This window comes from Hyla sarda, unplaced genomic scaffold (genome assembly GCF_029499605.1).
Source record: "Hyla sarda isolate aHylSar1 unplaced genomic scaffold, aHylSar1.hap1 scaffold_1038, whole genome shotgun sequence".
Classification (NCBI taxonomy): Eukaryota; Metazoa; Chordata; class Amphibia; order Anura; family Hylidae; genus Hyla; species Hyla sarda.
In genome coordinates this window covers 15468-37168 of record NW_026607657.1, presented here as the reverse complement: position 1 = coordinate 37168, position 21701 = coordinate 15468, and the positions used below count along the sequence as shown (strand labels likewise).

General features: G+C 47.0%; 1 protein-coding gene across 1 annotated transcript; it reads right to left on the bottom strand.

Annotated features, from left to right (window-relative positions):
* Nucleotides 1–480: 480 nt before the first annotated feature.
* On the bottom strand, nt 481–21602 carry LOC130299149 (oocyte zinc finger protein XlCOF22-like). Its single transcript, XM_056551400.1, has 7 exons — nt 21124–21602; nt 20446–20625; nt 16703–16829; nt 16555–16619; nt 16289–16388; nt 10461–11321; nt 481–1753 (listed from the first exon to the last, which is right to left on the bottom strand). The coding sequence occupies exons 1-7, from the start codon at nt 21199–21201 to the stop codon at nt 927–929; spliced, it is 2238 nt and encodes a 745-aa protein (XP_056407375.1). The 5' UTR covers nt 21202–21602; the 3' UTR covers nt 481–926.
* Between the last annotated feature and the right edge of the window lie 99 nt (nt 21603–21701).

Sequence of the window (21701 nt, the reverse complement as noted above, 5' to 3'; positions counted from 1 at the left end):
ACAGGTACGCCCTCCGTCCTTAAGAGGTTAAAGGGGTATTCCGACCATAGACATCTTATCAGTTATCTAAAGGATAGGGGATAAGATGTCCGATTGCGGTGGGGCCCGTCGCTGGGACCACCCGCGATCTCCATGCAGCACCCGCATTCTATGCCGGACTGCTGCTCCAGTCTCAGAAACCTCTGTGTTTCTGGTACTATAGATGTGAAGGGGCACCACGCCCCCTCCATTCATGCTCATGGGAGGGGGCGTGACGCTAGTCACGCCCCCTCCCATAGACATGAATGGAGGGGGCGTGGCTTGATGTCAAGTCTCCAGTCCCACGAGGAGCAGCGAATATTTATATCAAGTGATGACATCGCTGGATCGGTGACTACGTTCTGAAAGAAAACTTTTATTAACAATTGGTAACAAGTTTAGAGATGCAGTATATGATATATATATATATATATAAATGTCAGATATCCTATGTACAGGGATAATATTTAGATGTGTTATCTAAATTATATTTGCTTTCTGGATCTATCATCATATATTGTTTTAAATCGTTTTCGCTCCCGTGGGGATTTTTTTGATGTTTAATAAGTTTTGATTTCTGAGTATAACATTTCCCACATTCTGAGCATGAAAATGGCTTCTCCCCTGTGTGAGTTCTTTGATGCTGGACAAGATCTGTTTTCTGTGTAAAACTTTTCCTATATTCTGCACATGAAAACAGCTTCAGTCCTGAGTGAGTTTTTTTGATGTTTAACAAGATTTGATTTGTCAGTAAAACATTTCCCACAGTCTGAACATGAAAAGGGCTTCTCCCCTGTGTGAGTTCTCTGATGTTTAACAAGATTTGATTTCTGAGTATAACATTTGCCACATTCGAAACAAGAAAAACACTTGTTCCCTGTGTGAGCCCTTTCATGTTCAGTGAGATATTATTTCCGAGTAAAACATTTTCCACATTCTAAAGATGAAAATGGCTTCTCCCCTGTGTGAGTTCTTTCATGCTGGACAAGATCTGTTTTCTGTGTAAAACTTTTCCCACATTCTGCACATGAAAACAGCTTCAGTCCTGAGTGAGTTTTTTGATGTTTAACAAGATTTGATTTGTCAGTAAAACATTTCCCACAGTCTGAACATGAAAATGGCTTCTCCCCTGTGTGAGTTCTTTGATGTCTAACAAGATCTGATCTCTGAGCAAAACGCTTCTCGCAATGTGAACATGAAAATGGCTTCTCTCCGGTATGAATTCTTCCATGTTCAGTAAGATATGATTTCCGAGTAAAACATTTTCCACATTCAGAACATGAAACTATCTTCTCTCCTGTGTGACTTCTCTGATGTTGAACAAGATCTGTTTTCTGAGTAAAAAATGACAATAACGTCTCCTTATTTTGCTTAAACTGTAACAAATCAGAATATAAGACTGGTATATAAGGATGAGACGAGAGATCTTGGCTGTGAAGGGCTGAGGGTGTATCTGGGATAATGGAATGTTCTTCATATGTATCTTGTGTGATATCATCATCTGCTTTATAATCTGAAGATATAAGATTCTCCTCTGATCTCCTGCTACAAGAATCTGCAGAGAATAACACAGAAGAAAATGGCCAAATTTGACATAATGGAACATTCACCATCCAACGATCATTGTGATCTGGTCTGATCGTGCATTGTCTCAATAACATTGGTGGCACTACAAAGTCCAGCACATTCGACACACTACAAATCCAATGATACGTCCGTCTTCCCCTCCCTCTGCCTACCCTATGGTATATACCTTTCTACCGCCTGTCTTCCCATCCTCCTCCTACCCTATGGTATATACCTTTCTACCGCCTGTCTACTCCATCCTCCGCCTACCCTATCGTATATACCTTTCTACCTCCTGTCTTCTCCATCCTCCTCCTACCCTATCGTATATACCGTTCTACCGCCTGTCTTCCCCATCCTCCTCCTACCCTATCGTATATACCTTTCTACCGCCTGTCTTCTCCATCCTCCTCCTACCCTATCGTATATACCTTTCTACCTCCTGTCTTCCCCATCCTCCTCCTACCCTATCGTATATACCTTTCTACCGCCTGTCTTCTCCATCCTCTGCCTACCCTATCGTATATACCTTTCTACCGCCTGTCTTCTCCATCCTCCTCCTACCCTATCGTATATACATTTCTACCGCCTGTCTTCCCATCCTCCTCCTACCCTATTGTATATACCTTTCTACCGCCTGTCTTCTCCATCCTCTGCCCTCCCTATCGTATATACCTATCTACCACCTGTCTTCTCCATCCTCCTCCTACCCTATCGTATATACCTTTCTACCGCCTGTCTTCCCCATCCTCCTCCTACCCTATCGTATATACCTTTCTACCGCCTGTCTTCTCCATCCTCTGCCCTCCATATCGTATTTACCTTTCTACCGCCTGTCTTCTCCATCCTCTGCCCTCCATATCGTATTTACCTTTCTACCGCCTGTCTTCTCCATCCTCCACCTACCCTATCGTATATACCTATCTACCACCTGTCTTCTCCATCCTCCTCCTACCCTATCGTATATACCTTTCTACCGCCTGTCTTCCCCATCCTCCTCCTACCCTATCGTATATACCTTTCTACCGCCTGTCTTCTCCATCCTCCTCCTACCCCATCGTATATACCTTTCTACCTCCTGTCTTCTCCATCCTCCTCCTACCCTATCGTATATACCTTTCTACCGCCCGTCTTCCCCATCCTCTGCCTACCCTATGGTATATACCTTTCTACCGCCCGTCTTCCCCATCCTCCTCCTACCCTATCGTATATACCGTTCTACCACCTGTCTTCTACCTCCTCCTACCCTATCGTATATACCTTTCTACCGCCTGTGTTCTCCATCCTCCTCCTACCCTATCGTATATACCTTTCTACCGCCTGTCTTCCCCATCCTCCTCCTACCCTATAGTATATACCTTTCTACCTCCTGTCTTCTCCATCCTCCTCCTACCCTATCGTATATACCTTTCTACCGCCTGTCTTCTCCATCCTCCTCCTACCCTATCGTATATACCTTTCTACCGCCTGTCTTCCCCATCCTCCTCCTACCCTATCGTATATACCTTTCTACCGCCTGTCTTCTCCATCCTCCTCCTACCCTATCGTATATACCTTTCTACCACCTGTCTTCCCCATCCTCCTCCTACCCTATCGTATATACCTTTCTACCGCCCGTCTTCCCCATCCTCCTCCTACCCTACCGTATATACCTTTCTACCGCCCGTCTTCTCCATCCTCTGCCTACCCTATCGTATATACCTTTCTACCGCCCGTCTTCCCCATCCTCCTCCTACCCTATCGTATATACCTTTCTACCGCCTGTCTTCCCCATCCTCCTCCTACCCTATCGTATATACCTTTCTACCGCCTGTCTTCTCCATCCTCTGCCCTCCCTATCGTATATACCTTTCTACCGCCTGTCTTCCCCATCCTCCTCCTACCCTATCGTATATACCTTTCTACCGCCTGTCTTCTCCATCCTCTGCCCTCCCTATCGTATATACCTTTCTACCGCCCGTCTTCCCCATCCTCCTCCTACCCTATCGTATATACCTTTCTACCGCCTGTCTTCCCCATCCTCCTCCTACCCTATCGTATATACCTTTCTACCGCCTGTCTTCTCCATCCTCTGCCTACCCTATCGTATATACCTTTCTACCGCCTGTCTTCTCCATCCTCCTCCTACCCTATCGTATATACCTTTCTACCACCTGTCTTCTCCATCCTCTGCCCTCCCTATCGTATATACCTTTCTACCGCCCGTCTTCCCCATCCTCCTCCTACCCTATGGTATATACCTTTCTACCGCCTGTCTTCTCCATCCTCCTCCTACCCTATGGTATATACCTTTCTACCTCCTGTCTTCTCCATCCTCCTCCTACCCTATCGTATATACCTTTCTACCTCCTGTCTTCCCCATCCTCCTCCTACCCTATCGTATATACCTTTCTACCGCCTGTCTTCTCCATCCTCCTCCTACCCTATGGTATATACCTTTCTACCGCCCGTCTTCTCCATCCTCCTCCTACCCTATCGTATATACCTTTCTACTGCCTGTGTTCTCCATCCTCCTCCTACCCTATCGTATATACCTTTCTACCTCCTGTCTTCCCCATCCTCCTCCTACCCTATCGTATATACCTTTCTACCTCCTGTCTTCTCCATCCTCCTCCTACCCTATCGTATATACCTTTCTACCGCCTGTCTTCTCCATCCTCCGCCTACCCTATCGTATATACCTTTCTACCGCCTGTCTTCTCCATCCTCCTCCTACCCTATCGTATATACCTTTCTACCTCCTGTCTTCCCCATCCTCCTCCTACCCTATCGTATATACCTTTCTACCGCCTGTCTTCTCCATCCTCTGCCTACCCTATCGTATATACCTTTCTACCGCCTGTCTTCTCCCTCCTCCTACCCTATCGTATATACCTTTCTACCGCCTGTCTTCTCCCTCCTCCTACCCTATCGTATATACCTTTCTACCTCCTGTCTTCCCCATCCTCCTCCTACCCTATCGTATATACCTTTCTACCTCCTGTCTTCTCCATCCTCCACCTACCCTATCGTATACACCTTTCTACCGCCTGTCTTCTCCATCCTCCTCCTACCCTATCGTATATACCTTTCTACCTCCTGTCTTCTCCATCCTCCTCCTACCCTATCATATATACCTTTCTACCTGCTGTTTTCCCCATCCTCCTCCTACCCTATCGTATATACCTTTCTACCTCCTGTCTTCTCCATCCTCCTCCTACCCTATCGTATATACCTTTCTACCTCCTGTCTGCTCCATCCTCCTCCTACCCTATCGTATATACCTTTCTACCTCCTGTCTTCTCCATCCTCTGCCCTCCCTATCGTATATACCTTTCTACCGCCTGTCTTCTCCATCCTCCTCCTACCCTATCGTATATACCTTTCTACCGCCTGTCTTCTCCATCCTCCTCCTACCCTATCGTATATACCTTTCTACCGCCTGTCTTCTCCATCCTCCTCCTACCCTATCGTATATACCTTTCTACCTCCTGTCTTCTCCATCCTCCTCCTACCCAATCGTATATACCTTTCTACCTCCTGTCTTCTCCATCCTCCTCCTACCCAATCGTATATACCTTTCTACCTCCTGTCTTCTCCATCCTCCTCCTACCCTATCGTATATACCGTTCTACCGCCTGTCTTCTCCATCCTCCTCCTACCCTATCGTATATACCTTTCTACCTCCTGTCTTCCCCATCCTCCTCCCACCCTATCGTATTTACCTTTCTACCTCCTGTCTTCCCCATCCTCCTCCTACCCTATCGTATATACCTTTCTACTGCCTGTGTTCTCCATCCTCCTCCTACCCTATCGTATATACCTTTCTACCTCCTGTCTTCCCCATCCTCCTCCTACCCTATCGTATATACCTTTCTACCGCCTGTCTTCTCCATCCTCCGCCTACCCTATCGTATATACCTTTCTACCGCCTGTCTTCCCCATCCTCTGCCTACCCTATGGTATATACCTTTCTACCTCCTGTCTTCCCCATCCTCCTCCTACCCTATCGTATATACCTTTCTACCGCCTGTCTTCCCCATCCTCCTCCTACCCTATCGTATATACCTTTCTACCGCCTGTCTTCTCCATCCTCTGCCTACCCTATCGTATATACCTTTCTACCGCCTGTCTTCTCCCTCCTCCTACCCTATCGTATATACCTTTCTACCGCCTGTCTTCTCCCTCCTCCTACCCTATCGTATATACCTTTCTACCTCCTGTCTTCCCCATCCTCCTCCTACCCTATCGTATATACCTTTCTACCTCCTGTCTTCTCCATCCTCCACCTACCCTATCGTATACACCTTTCTACCGCCTGTCTTCTCCATCCTCCTCCTACCCTATATACCTTTCTACCTCCTGTCTTCTCCATCCTCCTCCTACCCTATCATATATACCTTTCTACCTCCTGTCTGCTCCATCCTCCTCCTACCCTATCGTATATACCTTTCTACCTCCTGTCTTCTCCATCCTCTGCCCTCCCTATCGTATATACCTTTCTACCGCCTGTCTTCTCCATCCTCCTCCTACCCTATCGTATATACCTTTCTACCGCCTGTCTTCTCCATCCTCCTCCTACCCTATCGTATATACCTTTCTACCTCCTGTCTTCTCCATCCTCCTCCTACCCTATCGTATATACCTTTCTACCTCCTGTCTTCTCCATCCTCCTCCTACCCTACCGTATATACCTTTCTACCGCCTGTCTTCCCCATCCTCCTCCTACCCTATCGTATATACCTTTCTACCTCCTGTCTTCTCCATCCTCCTCCTACCCTATCGTATATACCTTTCTACCTCCTGTCTTCTCCATCCTCCTCCTACCCTATCGTATATACCTTTCTACCGCCTGTCTTCTCCATCCTCCTCCTACCCTATCGTATATACCTTTCTACCTCCTGTCTTCTCCATCCTCCTCCTACCCAATCGTATATACCTTTCTACCTCCTGTCTTCTCCATCCTCCTCCTACCCTATCGTATATACCGTTCTACCGCCTGTCTTCTCCATCCTCCTCCTACCCTATCGTATATACCTTTCTACCTCCTGTCTTCTCCATCCTCTGCCCTCCCTATCGTATATACCTTTCTACCGCCTGTCTTCTCCATCCTCCTCCTACCCTACCGTATATACCTTTCTACCTCCTGTCTTCTCCATCCTCCTCCTACCCTATCGTATATACCTTTCTACCTCCTGTCTTCTCCATCCTCCTCCTACCCTATCGTATATACCTTTCTACCGCCTGTCTTCTCCATCCTCCTCCTACCCTATCGTATATACCTTTCTACCTCCTGTCTTCTCCATCCTCCTCCTACCCAATCGTATATACCTTTCTACCTCCTGTCTTCTCCATCCTCCTCCTACCCTATCGTATATACCGTTCTACCGCCTGTCTTCTCCATCCTCCTCCTACCCTATCGTATATACCTTTCTACCTCCTGTCTTCTCCATCCTCTGCCCTCCCTATCGTATATACCTTTCTACCGCCTGTCTTCTCCATCCTCCTCCTACCCTATCGTATATACCTTTCTACCGCCTGTCTTCTCCATCCTCCTCCTACCCTATCGTATATACCTTTCTACCGCCTGTCTTCTCCATCCTCCTCCTACCCTATCGTATATACCTTTCTACCGTCTGTCTTCTCCATCCTCCACCTACCCAATCGTATATACCTTTCTACCTCCTGTCTTCTCCATCCTCCTCCTACCCTATCATATATACCTTTCTACCTCCTGTCTTCTCCCTCCTCCTACCCTATCGTATATACCGTTCTACCGCCTGTCTTCTCCCTCCTCCTACCCTATAGTATATACCTTTCTACCGCCTGTCTTCTCCATCCTCCTCCTACCCTATCGTATATACCTTTCTACCTCCTGTCTTCTCCATCCTCTGCCTACCCTATGGTATATACCTTTCTACCGCCTGTCTTCTCCATCCTCCTCCTACCCTATCGTATATACCTTTCTACCGCCTGTCTTCTCCATCCTCCTCCTACCCTATCGTATATACCTTTCTACCGCCTGTCTTCCCCATCCTCCTCCTACCCTATGGTATATACCTTTCTACCGCCTGTCTTCCCCATCCTCCTCCTACCCTATCGTATATACCTTTCTACCGCCTGTCTTCCCCATCCTCCTCCTACCCTATCGTATATACCTTTCTACCGCCTGTCTTCCCCATCCTCCTCCTACCCTATCGTATATACCTTTCTACCTCCTGTCTTCTCCATCCTCCTCCTACCCTATCGTATATACCTTTCTACCTCCTGTCTTCCCCTCCCTCTGCTTTCCCTATCGTATATACCTTTCTACCGCCTGTCTTCTCCATCCTCCTCCTACCCTATCGTATATACCTTTCTACCGCCTGTCTTCTCCATCCTCCTCCTACCCTATCGTATATACCTTTCTACCGCCTGTCTTCTCCATCCTCCTCCTACCCTATCGTATATACCTTTCTACCGCCTGTCTTCTCCATCCTCCTCCTACCCTATCGTATATACCTTTCTACCGCCTGTCTTCTCCATCCTCCTCCTACCCTATCGTATATACCTTTCTACCGCCTGTCTTCTCCATCCTCCTCCTACCCTATCGTATATACCTTTCTACCGTCTGTCTTCTCCATCCTCCACCTACCCAATCGTATATACCTTTCTACCTCCTGTCTTCTCCATCCTCCTCCTACCCTATCATATATACCTTTCTACCTCCTGTCTTCTCCCTCCTCCTACCCTATCGTATATACCGTTCTACCGCCTGTCTTCTCCCTCCTCCTACCCTATAGTATATACCTTTCTACCGCCTGTCTTCTCCATCCTCCTCCTACCCTATCGTATATACCTTTCTACCTCCTGTCTTCTCCATCCTCTGCCTACCCTATGGTATATACCTTTCTACCGCCTGTCTTCTCCATCCTCCTCCTACCCTATCGTATATACCTTTCTACCGCCTGTCTTCTCCATCCTCCTCCTACCCTATCGTATATACCTTTCTACCGCCTGTCTTCCCCATCCTCCTCCTACCCTATGGTATATACCTTTCTACCGCCTGTCTTCCCCATCCTCCTCCTACCCTATCGTATATACCTTTCTACCGCCTGTCTTCCCCATCCTCCTCCTACCCTATCGTATATACCTTTCTACCGCCTGTCTTCCCCATCCTCCTCCTACCCTATCGTATATACCTTTCTACCTCCTGTCTTCTCCATCCTCCTCCTACCCTATCGTATATACCTTTCTACCTCCTGTCTTCCCCTCCCTCTGCTTTCCCTATCGTATATACCTTTCTACCGCCTGTCTTCTCCATCCTCCTCCTACCCTATCGTATATACCTTTCTACCGCCTGTCTTCTCCATCCTCCTCCTACCCTATCGTATATACCTTTCTACCGCCTGTCTTCTCCATCCTCCTCCTACCCTATCGTATATACCTTTCTACCGCCTGTCTTCTCCATCCTCCTCCTACCCTATCGTATATACCTTTCTACCGCCTGTCTTCTCCATCCTCCTCCTACCCTATCGTATATACCTTTCTACCGCCTGTCTTCCCCATCCTCCTCCTACCCTATGGTATATACCTTTCTACCGCCTGTCTTCCCCATCCTCCTCCTACCCTATGGTATATACCTTTCTACCGCCTGTGTTCTCCATCCTCCTCCTACCCTATCGTATATACCTTTCTACCGCCTGTCTTCTCCATCCTCCTCCTACCCTATCGTATATACCTTTCTACCGCCTGTCTTCTCCATCCTCCTCCTACCCTATCGTATATACCTTTCTACCGCCTGTCTTCCCCATCCTCCTCCTACCCTATGGTATATACCTTTCTACCGCCTGTCTTCTCCATCCTCCTCCTACCCTATCGTATATACCTTTCTACCTCCTGTCTTCCCCATCCTCCTCCTACCCTATCGTATATACCTTTCTACCGCCTGTCTTCCCCATCCTCCTCCTACCCTATGGTATATACCTTTCTACCGCCTGTCTTCCCCATCCTCCTCCTACCCTATCGTATATACCTTTCTACCGCCTGTCTTCCCCATCCTCCTCCTACCCTATCGTATATACCTTTCTACCTCCTGTCTTCTCCATCCTCCTCCTACCCTATCGTATATACCTTTCTACCAACTGTCTTCCCCATCCTCCTCCTACCCTATCGTATATACCTTTCTACCTCCTGTCTTCCCCTCCCTCTGCTTTCCCTATCGTATATACCTTTCTACCGCCTGTCTTCTCCATCCTCCTCCTACCCTATCGTATATACCTTTCTACCGCCTGTCTTCCCCATCCTCCTCCTACCCTATTGTATATACCTTTCTACCTCCTGTCTTCTCCATCCTCCTCCTACCCTATCGTATATACCTTTCTACCGCCTGTCTTCCCCATCCTCCTCCTACCCTATTGTATATACCTTTCTACCTCCTGTCTTCTCCATCCTCCTCCTACCCTATCGTATATACCTTTCTACCGCCTGTCTTCCCCATCCTCCTCCTACCCTATCGTATATACCTTTCTACCGCCTGTCTTCTCCATCCTCCTCCTACCCTATCGTATATACCGTTCTACCGCCTGTCTTCCCCATCCTCCTCCTACCCTATCGTATATACCTTTCTACCGCCTGTCTTCTCCATCCTCCTCCTACCCTATCGTATATACCTTTCTACCGCCTGTCTTCCCCATCCTCCTCCTACCCTGTCGTATATACCTTTCTACCTCCTGTCTTCTCCATCCTCCTCCTACCCTATCGTATATACCGTAACTTTTATTAACAATTGGTAACAAGTTTGGAGATGCAGTTTATGATCTATGTATAAATGTCAGATATACTATGTACAGGGTTAGAATTTAGATAACACATCTATTTATTATTTGCTTTCTGGATCTATCATCATATATTGTTTTAAATCGGTTTCGCCCCTGTGTGGATTTTTTGATGTTTAATAAGTTTTGATTTCTGAGTATAACATTTCCCACATTCTGAGCATGAAAATGGCTTCTCCCCTGTGTGAGTTCTCTGATGTTTAACAAGATTTGATTTCTGAGCAAAACATTTCCCACATTCCGAACAAGAAAAAAGCTTCTCCCCTGTGTGAGTCCTTTCATGTTCAGTGAGATATGATTTCCGAGTAAAACATTTCCCACATTCTAAACATGAAAATGGCTTCTCCCCTGTGTGATTTCTTTGATGCTGGACAAGATCTGTTTTCTGTGTAAAACTTTTCCCACATTCTGCACATGAAAACAGCTTCAGTCCTGAGTGAGTTTTCTGATGTTTAACTAGATTTGATTTGTCAGTAAAACATTTCCCACAGTCTGAACATGAAAATGGCCTTTCCCCCGTGTGAGTTCTTTGATGTCTAACAAGATCTGATCTCTGAGCAAAACACTTCTCGCAATGTGAACATGAAAATGGCTTCTCTCCGGTATGAATTCTTCCATGTTCAGTAAGATATGATTTCCGAGTAAAACATTTTCCACATTCAGAACATGAAACTATCTTCTCTCCTGTGTGACTTCTCTGATGTTGAACAAGATCTGTTTTCTGAGTAAAACACGACAATAACGTCTCCTTATTTTGCTTAAACTGTAACAAATCAGAATATAAGACTGGTATATAAGGATGAGATGAGAGATCTTGGCTGTGAAGGGCTGAGGGTGTATCTGGGATAATGGAATGTTCTTCATATGTATCTTGTGTGATATCATCATCTGCTTTATAATCTGAAGATATAAGATTCTCCTCTGATCTCCTGCTACAAGAATCTGCAGAGAATAACACAGAAGAAAATGGCCAAATTTTACATAATGGAACATTCACCATCCAACGATCATTGTGATCTGGTCTGATCGTGCATTATCTCAATAACATTGGTGGCACTACAAAGTCCAGCACATTCGAAACACTACAAATCCAATGATTTGCCTGTCTTCCCCTCCCTCTGCCTACCCTATCGTATATACCTTTCTACCGCCTGTCTTCTCCATCCTCCTCCTACCCTATGGTATATACCTTTCTACCGCCTGTCTTCTCCATCCTCCGCCTACCCTATCGTATATACCTTTCTACCGCCTGTCTTCCCCATCCTCCTCCTACCCTATGGTATATACCTTTCTACCTCCTGTCTTCTCCATCCTCCTCCTACCCTATCGTATATACCTTTCTACCGCCTGTCTTCTCCATCTTCCTACCCTATGGTATATACCTTTCTACCTCCTGTCTTCTCCATCCTCCTCCTACCCTATCGTATATACCTTTCTACCTCCTGTCTACTCCATCCTCCTCTTACCCTATCGTATATACCTTTCTACCGCCTGTCTTCCCCATCCTCCTCCTACCCTATCGTATATACCTTTCTACCGCCTGTCTTCCCCATCCTTCTCCTACCCTATCGTATATACCTTTCTACCGCCTGTCTTCTCCATCCTCCACCTACCCTATCGTATATACCTTTCTACCTCCTGTCTTCTCCATCCTCTGCCTACCTTATCGTCACACCCTCGCCTACCCTCGATCGTCACATCACGACCACGCCCCCTCGTACTGCCACGCCCCTTCCATTCATGTCTATGGGAGGGGGGGGGGGGGGTCAGACAACACGCCCCTGCCCATAGACATGAATGGAGGGGGCGTGGCCGTGACACCACAACCACTGCTGCAGGAATCCGTTGTTTGTTTAGAACGCGGAGTGCTGCGGGAGATCGTGGAGGGCCCCAGCAGCGGGACCCCTATGATCAGACATATTATCCCCTATCATCTGGACTGGGGATAAGATGTCTAGCAGCAGAGTACACCTTTATGCAATGTTTGTTACACGTGTTTAAAAACAATCATAAAACAATAAAAACATATTTGATAAAAAAACAAATCCAATGATCACTGTCTATAGTCGTCTGTAATGTCTCCATGATAATCTTCCCCTCCAGTCTTTGACAGGTGTCTCTGCTCCCTTATTTCCATGGTGCTCTACACTGTTTAGATGTTTGTAAAGCTTAAGGTACGCCCTGGCATCCTGAGATTTAAGGAATCAGAGCGTACCTGTACGCCCTTGGGAATTCCGGTCCCCACCGCTCGCCGGGCGGGGACCGGACCAGGATGCCTGCTGAAATAATTCAGCAGGCACCCCATGCAAACCCTATTCAATTCAGACCGGCGATTCCGGGTCAGTTGTGTCTCCGGTGATATGTGCCGTCCGAGATGGCACCTATCACCCTTTACCAGCAGGAGTGAGGTGACACAGAACGACCGACCAATCACTTTCCTGCTGGGTGGTGATCACCAGTGATCGGGATGGCGATCGGTGGTCTGCGGGGTCCCCTCAGGTGGCATCAGCAGCAGGAGCAGTGGTGGCGGCAGGATACAGCAGGAGGTGAGGCTTGTTCGCCTCCTGCTGTTACTTAGCAATAACTCCCAGCATGCACAGCCAAAGGGCATGCTGGGAGTTGTAGTTATAGTTATGCAACAGCTGGAGGCACATTTTTTTTCTATGAAAAAGTGTGCCTCCAGCTGTTGCATAACTAAAACTCCCAGCATGCCTTTGTCTGTCCGTGCATGCTGAGAGTTGTAGTACTGTGCCTCCAGCTGTTACAAAACTGCAACTTCCAGCATACATTTTGGCTGTCTGTACATGCTGGGAGTTATAGATATGCAACAGCTGGAGGCACACTGGTTGCAAAACACTGAGTTTGTTACTTATCTCAGTGTTTAGCACCCAGTGTTCCTCCAGCTGTAGCAAAACTACAACTCCCAGCATGCACTGAGAGACCGCACATGCTGGGAGTTGTTTTGCAACAGCTGGAGGCACAACTGATTTAAGTAACAAACTCTGTGTTTTGCAACCAGTGTGCCTCCAGCTGTTGCATATCTGTAACTCCTAGCATGTACGGACAGCCTAAGTGTATGCTGGTAGTTGCAGTTTTGCAACAGCAGGATTGTTTGCCTGACCCCCCCCCCCCCCCCACCGCATGTGAATGTACAGGGTACAATCACATGGGCGGGTTTACATTGAGTTTCCCGCTGCAAGTTTGAGAAGTTGGAAATTTTTTCCGCTGCAGCTCAAACTCCCAGCGAGAGACTCGCTGTGAACCCCTACCTGTGTGAATGTACAGTAAAAACACTACACTACACAAAATAAAAAGTAAAACACTACATATACACATACCCCTACACAGTTGCCCCCCCAATAAAAATTTTACAACTTCTGGTATGGCACTGTTTCCAAAAAGGAACCTCCAGCTGTTGCAAAACAACAACTCCCAGTATTGCCGGACAGCCATTGACTGTCCAGCCATACAGGGAGTTTTGCAACAGCTGGAGGCACCCTGTTTGAGAAACAGTGTCATAGGGTAATGCTTACATATGGGTCCATCCCATGCAAATCCCAAATTTAGGCCTCAAATGTGCATGGCACTCTCTCACTTCGGAGCCCTGTCGTATTTCAAGGCAAGAGTTTAGGGCCACATAGGGGGTATTTTCGTACTTAGGAGAAATTGCCTAACAAATTTTGGGGTGCTCTTTCTCCTTTTACCCCTTAGGAAAAGGTAAAGTTGGGGTAAAACTAGCATATTATTGCAAAAAATATATAATTTTACACTAACATGCTGGTGTTGCCGCATACTTTTTATTTTCACAAGAGTATGGAAATACCCCATTTGTGGGCGTAAAATGCTCTGCGGGCGCACAACAAGGCTCAGGAGTAAGAGCGCACTATGTACATTTGAGACCTAAATTGGTGATTTGCACAGGGGTGGCTGATTTTACAGCAGTTCTGACAAACGCAAAAAAATACCCACATGTGACCCCATTTTGGAAACGACACCCCTCACGGAACATAACAAGGGGTATAGTGAGCCTTAACACCCCACAGGTGTTTGGATGTGAAAATAGAAAAATAATAATAATAATAATAATGTTTCACTAAAATGCTGGTGTTACCCTAAATGTTTCATTTTCACAAGAGAAAATAGGAAAAAAATCCCCCCCAAATTTGCAACCCCATTTCTTCTAGGTATGGAAATACCCCATATGTGGATGTAAAGTGCTCTGTGGGCGAACTACAGGGCTCAGAAGAGAAGGAGCGCCATTGGCCTTTTAGAGAGAGAATGTGTCCGGACTTGAAGGCCATGTGTGTTTACAAAGCCCCCCGTGGTGCCAGAACAATGGACCCCCCCACGTGACCCCATTTTGGAAACTACACCCCTCACATAATGTAAGAAGGGGTGCAGTGAGCATTTACACCCCACAGGTGTATGGCAGATTTTTTGAACAGTGGTCAATGAAAATGAAAGATTTATAAAATAAAAAAAAGATCTGTTAAACGCAAGTGGGGTGTAAATACTCACTGCACCCCTTATTAAATTCTGTGAGAGGTGTAGTTTCCAAAATGGGGTCACATACGGGGGGGGGGGTCCACTGTTCAGGCACCACGGTGGGCTTTGTAAATGCACATGGCCCCCGACTTCTATTCCAAACAAATTCTCTCTCCAAAAGCTCAATGGCGCTCCTTCTCTTCTGAGCATTGTAGTGCGCCCGCAGAGCACTTTACTTCCACAAATGTGGTATTTACATACTTTTTCTCCTATTACCCGTTGTGATAATAAAAAATGTGGGGTAACACCAATATTTTAGTGAAAAAAAATCAATTTTTTCATTTACACATCCAACTTTAACGAAAAGTCGTCAAACACCTGTGGGGTGTTAAGGCTCACTGTACCCCTTGTTACGTTCCTTGAGGGGTGTAGTTTCCAAACTAGTATGCCATGTGGGGGTCTTTTTGCCGTTCTGACACCATAGGGGCTTCCTAAATGTGACACGCCCCCCAAAAACCATTTCAGCTAAATTTGCTTTCACATAGCCAAATGTGACTCCTTCTTTTCTGAGCATTGTAGTGCGCACGCGGAGCACTTAACGTCCACACATGGGGTATTTCCATACTCAGAAGAAATGGGGTTACATATTTTGATGGGCATTTTCTCCTATTACCTCTTGTAAAAATTGTAAATTTGGGAAAAAAAACTGCATTTTAGTGGGGGGGGGGGGGGGGGAACACAAAAAAATTTCATTTACACATCCGACTTTACCGAAAAGTCGTCAAACACCTGTAGGGTGTTAAGGCTCACTGTCCCTTTTGTTACATGCCTTGAGGGGTGTAGTTTCCAAAATAGTATGCCATGTGGGGGGGGGGGGATATGGGTGTTGCTGTTCTGGCACCATAGGGGCTTCCTAAATGTGACATGCCCCCCCATTTCAGCAAAATGCACTCTCCAAAATCCCATTGTCGCTCTCTCTCTTCTGGGCCATCTAGTGCACCCACAGAGCACTTTACATCCACATATTAGGTATTTCCTTACTCAAGAGAAAATGGGTTACAAATTTTGGGGGGGTCTTTTTCTCCTTTTACCCCTTTAAAAAAATAATTGGGTCTACAAGAACATGCGAGCTAAAAAAATTGAGATTTTGAGTTTTCTCCTTCACTTTGCTGCTATTCCTGTGAAACACCTAAAGGGTTAACACACTTACTGAATGTCATTTTGAATACTTTGGGGGTGCAATTTTTATAATGGGGTCATTTGTGGGGCATTTCTAATATGAAGGTTCATGGAAAACTGGGTTGCCTTGGGCTCTTTTAGCTACAGACTCTATATAAGGATAGAGGCTGCACATACAGCTGGGGGGAGGCTGGAGAAGTGTTTATACTAGGGACTGGGGGAGAGGAACTACTATGTAGACTCACCTGTAGGAATGTCCTCCTTATACTGCTCATCACCGCTCACATCTGTCTCTTCTTCTTTTACTATTATGTTTATACCATTAATATTGTTCAGATCTTCTCCCTGATTCATAAGATGAAGAAGAAATATAGTAAAAGTCATTAGACAGTAGGAGAAGTCACGTGGGATGTTATAGATGAGCAGGAGATGAGGAGTCATGGAGGGTGAGGGGACTGACCACAAGAGCTTCACAGCCCTTCTACAGATCATAGGGAATATCTCCATCTACCTGATCATCCTGTGGAAGAAGAGGACGGGGACACCTCTCTGGTGCTGTTCTCTTACTGGATCTGACTGTAGGGAACACATACAGAGACTGAATTCATTCTTTACATACAAATAATGAGAGGACGTTTGTATATAGTCATGTCTATTACCTGGTGATGTGAGGGGCTGCTGATCCTCCATCATGACCTGATCCTTGTACTGATCCTTGTGTCCTTCTACATACTCCCACTCCTCCATGGAGAAATAGACCGCCACGTCCTGACACCTTATAGGAACCTGACACATAATGATACAGTCATCACCCCGACCCCTCCAGTGGTGTTACTGTATAATGTCCCAGCATTCCCAGCAGTGTCACCTCTCCAGCCATCACCAGACCCCTCCATTACTGTATAATGTCCCAGCAGTGTCACCTCTCCAGTCATCACCAGACCCCTCCATTACTGTATAATGTCCCAGCATTCCCAGCAGTGTCACCTCTCCAGTCATCACCAGACCCCTCCTTTACTGTATAATGTCCCAGCAGTGTCCTCTCCAGTCATCACCAGACCCCTCCATTACTGTATAATGTCCCAGCAGGGTCACCTCTCCAGTCATCACCAGACCCCTCCATTACTGTATAATGTCCCAGCAGTGTCACCTCTCCAGTCATCACCAGACCCCTCCATTACTGTATAATGTCCCAGCATTCCCAGCAGTGTCACCTCTCCAGTCATCACCAGACCCCTCCATTACTGTATAATGTCCCAGCATTCCCAGCAGTGTCACCTCTCCAGTCATCACCAGACCCCTCCATTACTATATAATGTCCCAGCATTCCCAGCAGTGTCACCTCTCCAGTCATCACCAGACCCCTCCATTACTGTATAATGTCCCAGCAGTGTCACCTCTCCAGTCATCACCAGACCCCTCCATTACTGTATAATGTCCCAGCAGTGTCACCTCTCCAGTCATCACCAGACCCCTCCATTACTGTATAATGTCCCAGCAGTGTCACCTCTCCAGTCATCACCAGACCCCTCCATTACTGTATAATGTCCCAGCAGTGTCACCTCTCCAGTCATCACCAGACCCCTCCATTACTGTATAATGTCCCAGCAGGGTCACCTCTCCAGTCATCACCAGACCCCACCATGACTGTATAATGTCCCAGCATTCCCACCTCTCCAGTCATCACCAGACCCCTCCATTACTGTATAATGTCCCAGCAGTGTCACCTCTCCAGTCATCACCAGACCCCTCCATTACTGTATAATGTCCCAGCAGTGTCACCTCTCCAGTCATCACCAGACCCCACCATGACTGTATAATGTCCCAGCATTCCCACCTCTCCAGTCATCACCAGACCCCTCCATTACTGTATAATGTCCCAGCAGGGTCACCTCTCCAGTCATCACCAGACCCCTCCATTACTGTATAATGTCCCAGCAGTGTCACCTCTCCAGTCATCACCAGACCCCTCCATTACTGTATAATGTCCCAGCAGTGTCACCTCTCCAGTCATCACCAGACCCCTCCATTACTGTATAATGTCCCAGCAGTGTCACCTCTCCAGTCATCACCGGACCCCTCCATTACTGTATAATGTCCCAGCAGTGTCACCTCTCCAGTCATCACCAGACCCCTCCATTACTGTATAATGTCCCAGCAGGGTCACCTCTCCAGTCATCACCAGACCCCACCATTACTGTATAATGTCCCAGCAGTGTCACCTCTCTAGTCATCACCAGACCCCTCCATTACTGTATAATGTCCCAGCAGTGTCACCTCTCCAGTCATCACCAGACCCCTCCATTACTGTATAATGTCCCAGCAGTGTCACCTCTCCAGTCATCACCAGACCCCTCCATTACTGTATAATGTCCCAGCAGGGTCACCTCTCCAGTCATCACCAGACCCCTCCATTACTGTATAATGTCCCAGCAGTGTCACCTCTCCAGTCATCACCAGACCCCTCCATTACTGTATAATGTCCCAGCAGTGTCACCTCTCCAGTCATCACCAGACCCCTCCATTACTGTATAATGTCCCAGCATTCCCAGCAGTGTCACCTCTCCAGTCATCACCAGACCCCTCCATTTCTGTATAATGTCCCAGCAGTGTCACCTCTCTAATCATCACCAGACCCCTCCATTACTGTATAATGTCCCAGCATTCCCAGCAGTGTCACCTCTCTAGTCATCACCAGACCCCTCCATTACTGTATAATGTCTCAGCAGTGTCACCTCTCCAGTCATCACCAGACCCCTCCATTACTGTATAATGTCCCAGCAGTGTCCCCTCTCCAGTCATCACCAGACCCCTCCATTATTGTATAATGTCCCAGCAGTGTCACCTCTCCAGTCATCACCAGACTCCTCCATTACTGTATAATGTCCCAGCAGTGTCACCTCTCCAATCATCACCAGACCCCTCCATTACTGTATAATGTCCCAGCATTCCCAGCAGTGTCACCTCTCTAGTCATCACCAGACCCCTCCATTACTGTATAATGTCCCAGCAGTGTCACCTCTCCAGTCATCACCAGACCCCTCCATTACTGTATAATGTCCCAGCATTCCCAGCAGTGTCACCTCTCCAGTCATCACCAGACCCCTCCATTACTGTATAATGTCCCAGCAGTGTCACCTCTCCAGTCATCACCAGACCTCTCCATTACTGTATAATGTCCCAGCAGTGTCACCTCTCCAGTCATCACCAGACCCCTCCATTACTGTATAATGTCCCAGCAGTGTCAGCTCTCCAGTCATCACCAGACCCCTCCATTACTGTATAATGTCCCAGCAGTGTCACCTCTCCAGTCATCACCAGACCCCTCCATTACTGTATAATGTCCCAGCAGTGTCACCTCTCCAGTCATCACCAGACCCCTCCATTACTGTATAATGTCCCAGCAGTGTCACCTCTCCAGTCATCACCAGACCCCTCCATTACTGTATAATGTCCCAGCAGTGTCACCTCTCCAGTCATCACCAGACCCCTCCATTACTGTATAATGTCCCAGCAGTGTCACCTCTCCAGTCATCACCAGACCCCTCCATTACTGTATAATGTCCCAGCAGTGTCACCTCTCTAATCATCACCAGACCCCTCCATTACTGTATAATGTCCAAGCAGTGTCACCTCTCCAGTCATCACCAGACCCCTCCATTACTGTATAATGTCCCAGCAGTGTCACCTCTCCAGTCATCACCAGACCCCTCCATTACTGTATAATGTCCCAGCAGTGTCACCTCTCCACTCATCACCAGACCCCTCCATTACTGTATAATGTCCCAGCAGTGTCACCTCTCCAGTCATCACCAGACCCCTCCATTACTGTATAATGTCCCAGCAGTGTCACCTCTCCAGTCATCACCAGACCCCCCATTACTGTATAATGTCCCAGCAGTGTCACCTCTCCAGTCATCACCAGACCCCTCCATTACTGTATAATGTCCCAGCAGTGTCACCTCTCCAGTCATCACCAGACCCCTCCATTACTGTATAATGTCCCAGCAGTGTCACCTCTCCAGTCATCACCAGACCCCTCCATTACTGTATAATGTCCCAGCAGGGTCACCTCTCCAGTCATCACCAGACCCCTCCATTACTGTATAATGTCCCAGCAGTGTCACCTCTCCAGTCATCACCAGACCCCTCCATTACTGTATAATGTCCCAGCAGTGTCACCTCTCCAGTCATCACCAGACCCCTCCATTACTGTATAATGTCCCAGCAGTGTCACCTCTCTAGTCATCACCAGACACCTCCATTACTGTATAATGTCCCATCAGGGTCACCTCTCCAGTCATCACCAGACCCCTCCATTACTGTATAATGTCCCAGCAGTGTCACCTCTCTAGTCATCACCAGACACCTCCATTACTGTATAATGTCCCAGCAGGGTCACCTCTCCAGTCAGCAGCTCCATCATCTTGTTGATGAGTTCTCGGATCTTCTGTTCATCCATTTCCTCATGTATCAGGGAGTGAGGTGGGGGCCCCGGGATTGGGCTCAGGGTTCTTCCCCATCCTTCACACACAGGGGCCCGACAGCGCCCACTAGAGGACTTCTTCACTACTGTGTAATCCTGTGTATGGAGAGACACATTAAAATCACTACATACATTCCCAGAATCCCTCACCTCTCCAGTCATATCCATCTGTTATTACATAGATAAGAATGAGGTCATGTGACATCACTCCCAGAATCCCTCACCTCTCCAGTCATATCCATCTATTATTACATAGATAAGAATGAGGTCATGTGACATCACAACCAGAATCCCTCACCTCTCCAGTCATATCCATCTGTTATTACATAGATAAGAATGAGGTCATGTGACATCACTCCCAGAATCCCTCACCTCTCCAGTCATATCCATCTGTTATTACATAGATAAGAATGAGGTCATGTGACATCACTCCCAGAATCCCTCACCTCTCCAGTCATATCCATCTGTTATTACATAGATAAGAATGAGGACATGTGACATCACTCCCAGAATCCCTCACCTCTCCAGTCATATCCATCTGTTATTACATAGATAAGAATGAGGTCATGTGACATCACTCCCAGAATCCCTCACCTCTCCAGTAAGCCGGAAGAGTATCTGTAGGGTGAGGTTTATGATCCTGTCGGCCATCTTGTTCCTGTCTCTCTCCATGGTTGATGGGTCATCCAGGAGAATTCTCTTATATAGAAGATATCAGCAGAGGATCCTGGATTGGAGAAACCTGAAGGGAAGAAGAGGAGACGATGATAAACCGCACCAGATTCTATGGAGAAATAAAATCCATTTCCTGGAGATAATCTGGGGAAACATCTGAGGAGACATTATAGTCACAATGATTCCGGATGATTCCGCCCACATCTTGTATCTTATAAATCTGTGATGATCTGTGGAGGATTTGTCGCAGTTGATACAGGAGGAAATAGAGACATTTAACCCCTTCCTGTCGGGGGATTTCGGTTTGTTCCTTTGTCTCCTAAGATCCATAATGTCCTCATTCCCCATGGACAGAGCCGTATGCAGACAAGTTGTCCTGTGTGATGGCGCCCCCTGGATTTTACACAATAAACCCCAATTCCTCCTCTATGGTTTCTGTCTTCCCCTTACATCCTGGTATTCTGTCCTTTCTCCGGAGCACTGTGCTTATTCCTTGT

What these genes read in the sequence shown, in the direction of transcription:
- LOC130299149 (XM_056551400.1), bottom strand. Translation starts at nt 21,201, where the DNA reads ATGGAGAGAGACAGGAACAAGATGGCCGACAGGATCATAAACCTCACC. An exon ending in TCTTCCGGCTTACTGGAGAG is followed by an intron (nt 20,626 to 21,123) that starts GTGAGGGATTCT and finishes CTCCATACACAG; the next exon opens with GATTACACAGTAGTGAAGAA. An exon ending in TGGAGCTGCTGACTGGAGAG is followed by an intron (nt 16,830 to 20,445) that starts GTGACCCTGCTG and finishes ATTATGTGTCAG; the next exon opens with GTTCCTATAAGGTGTCAGGA.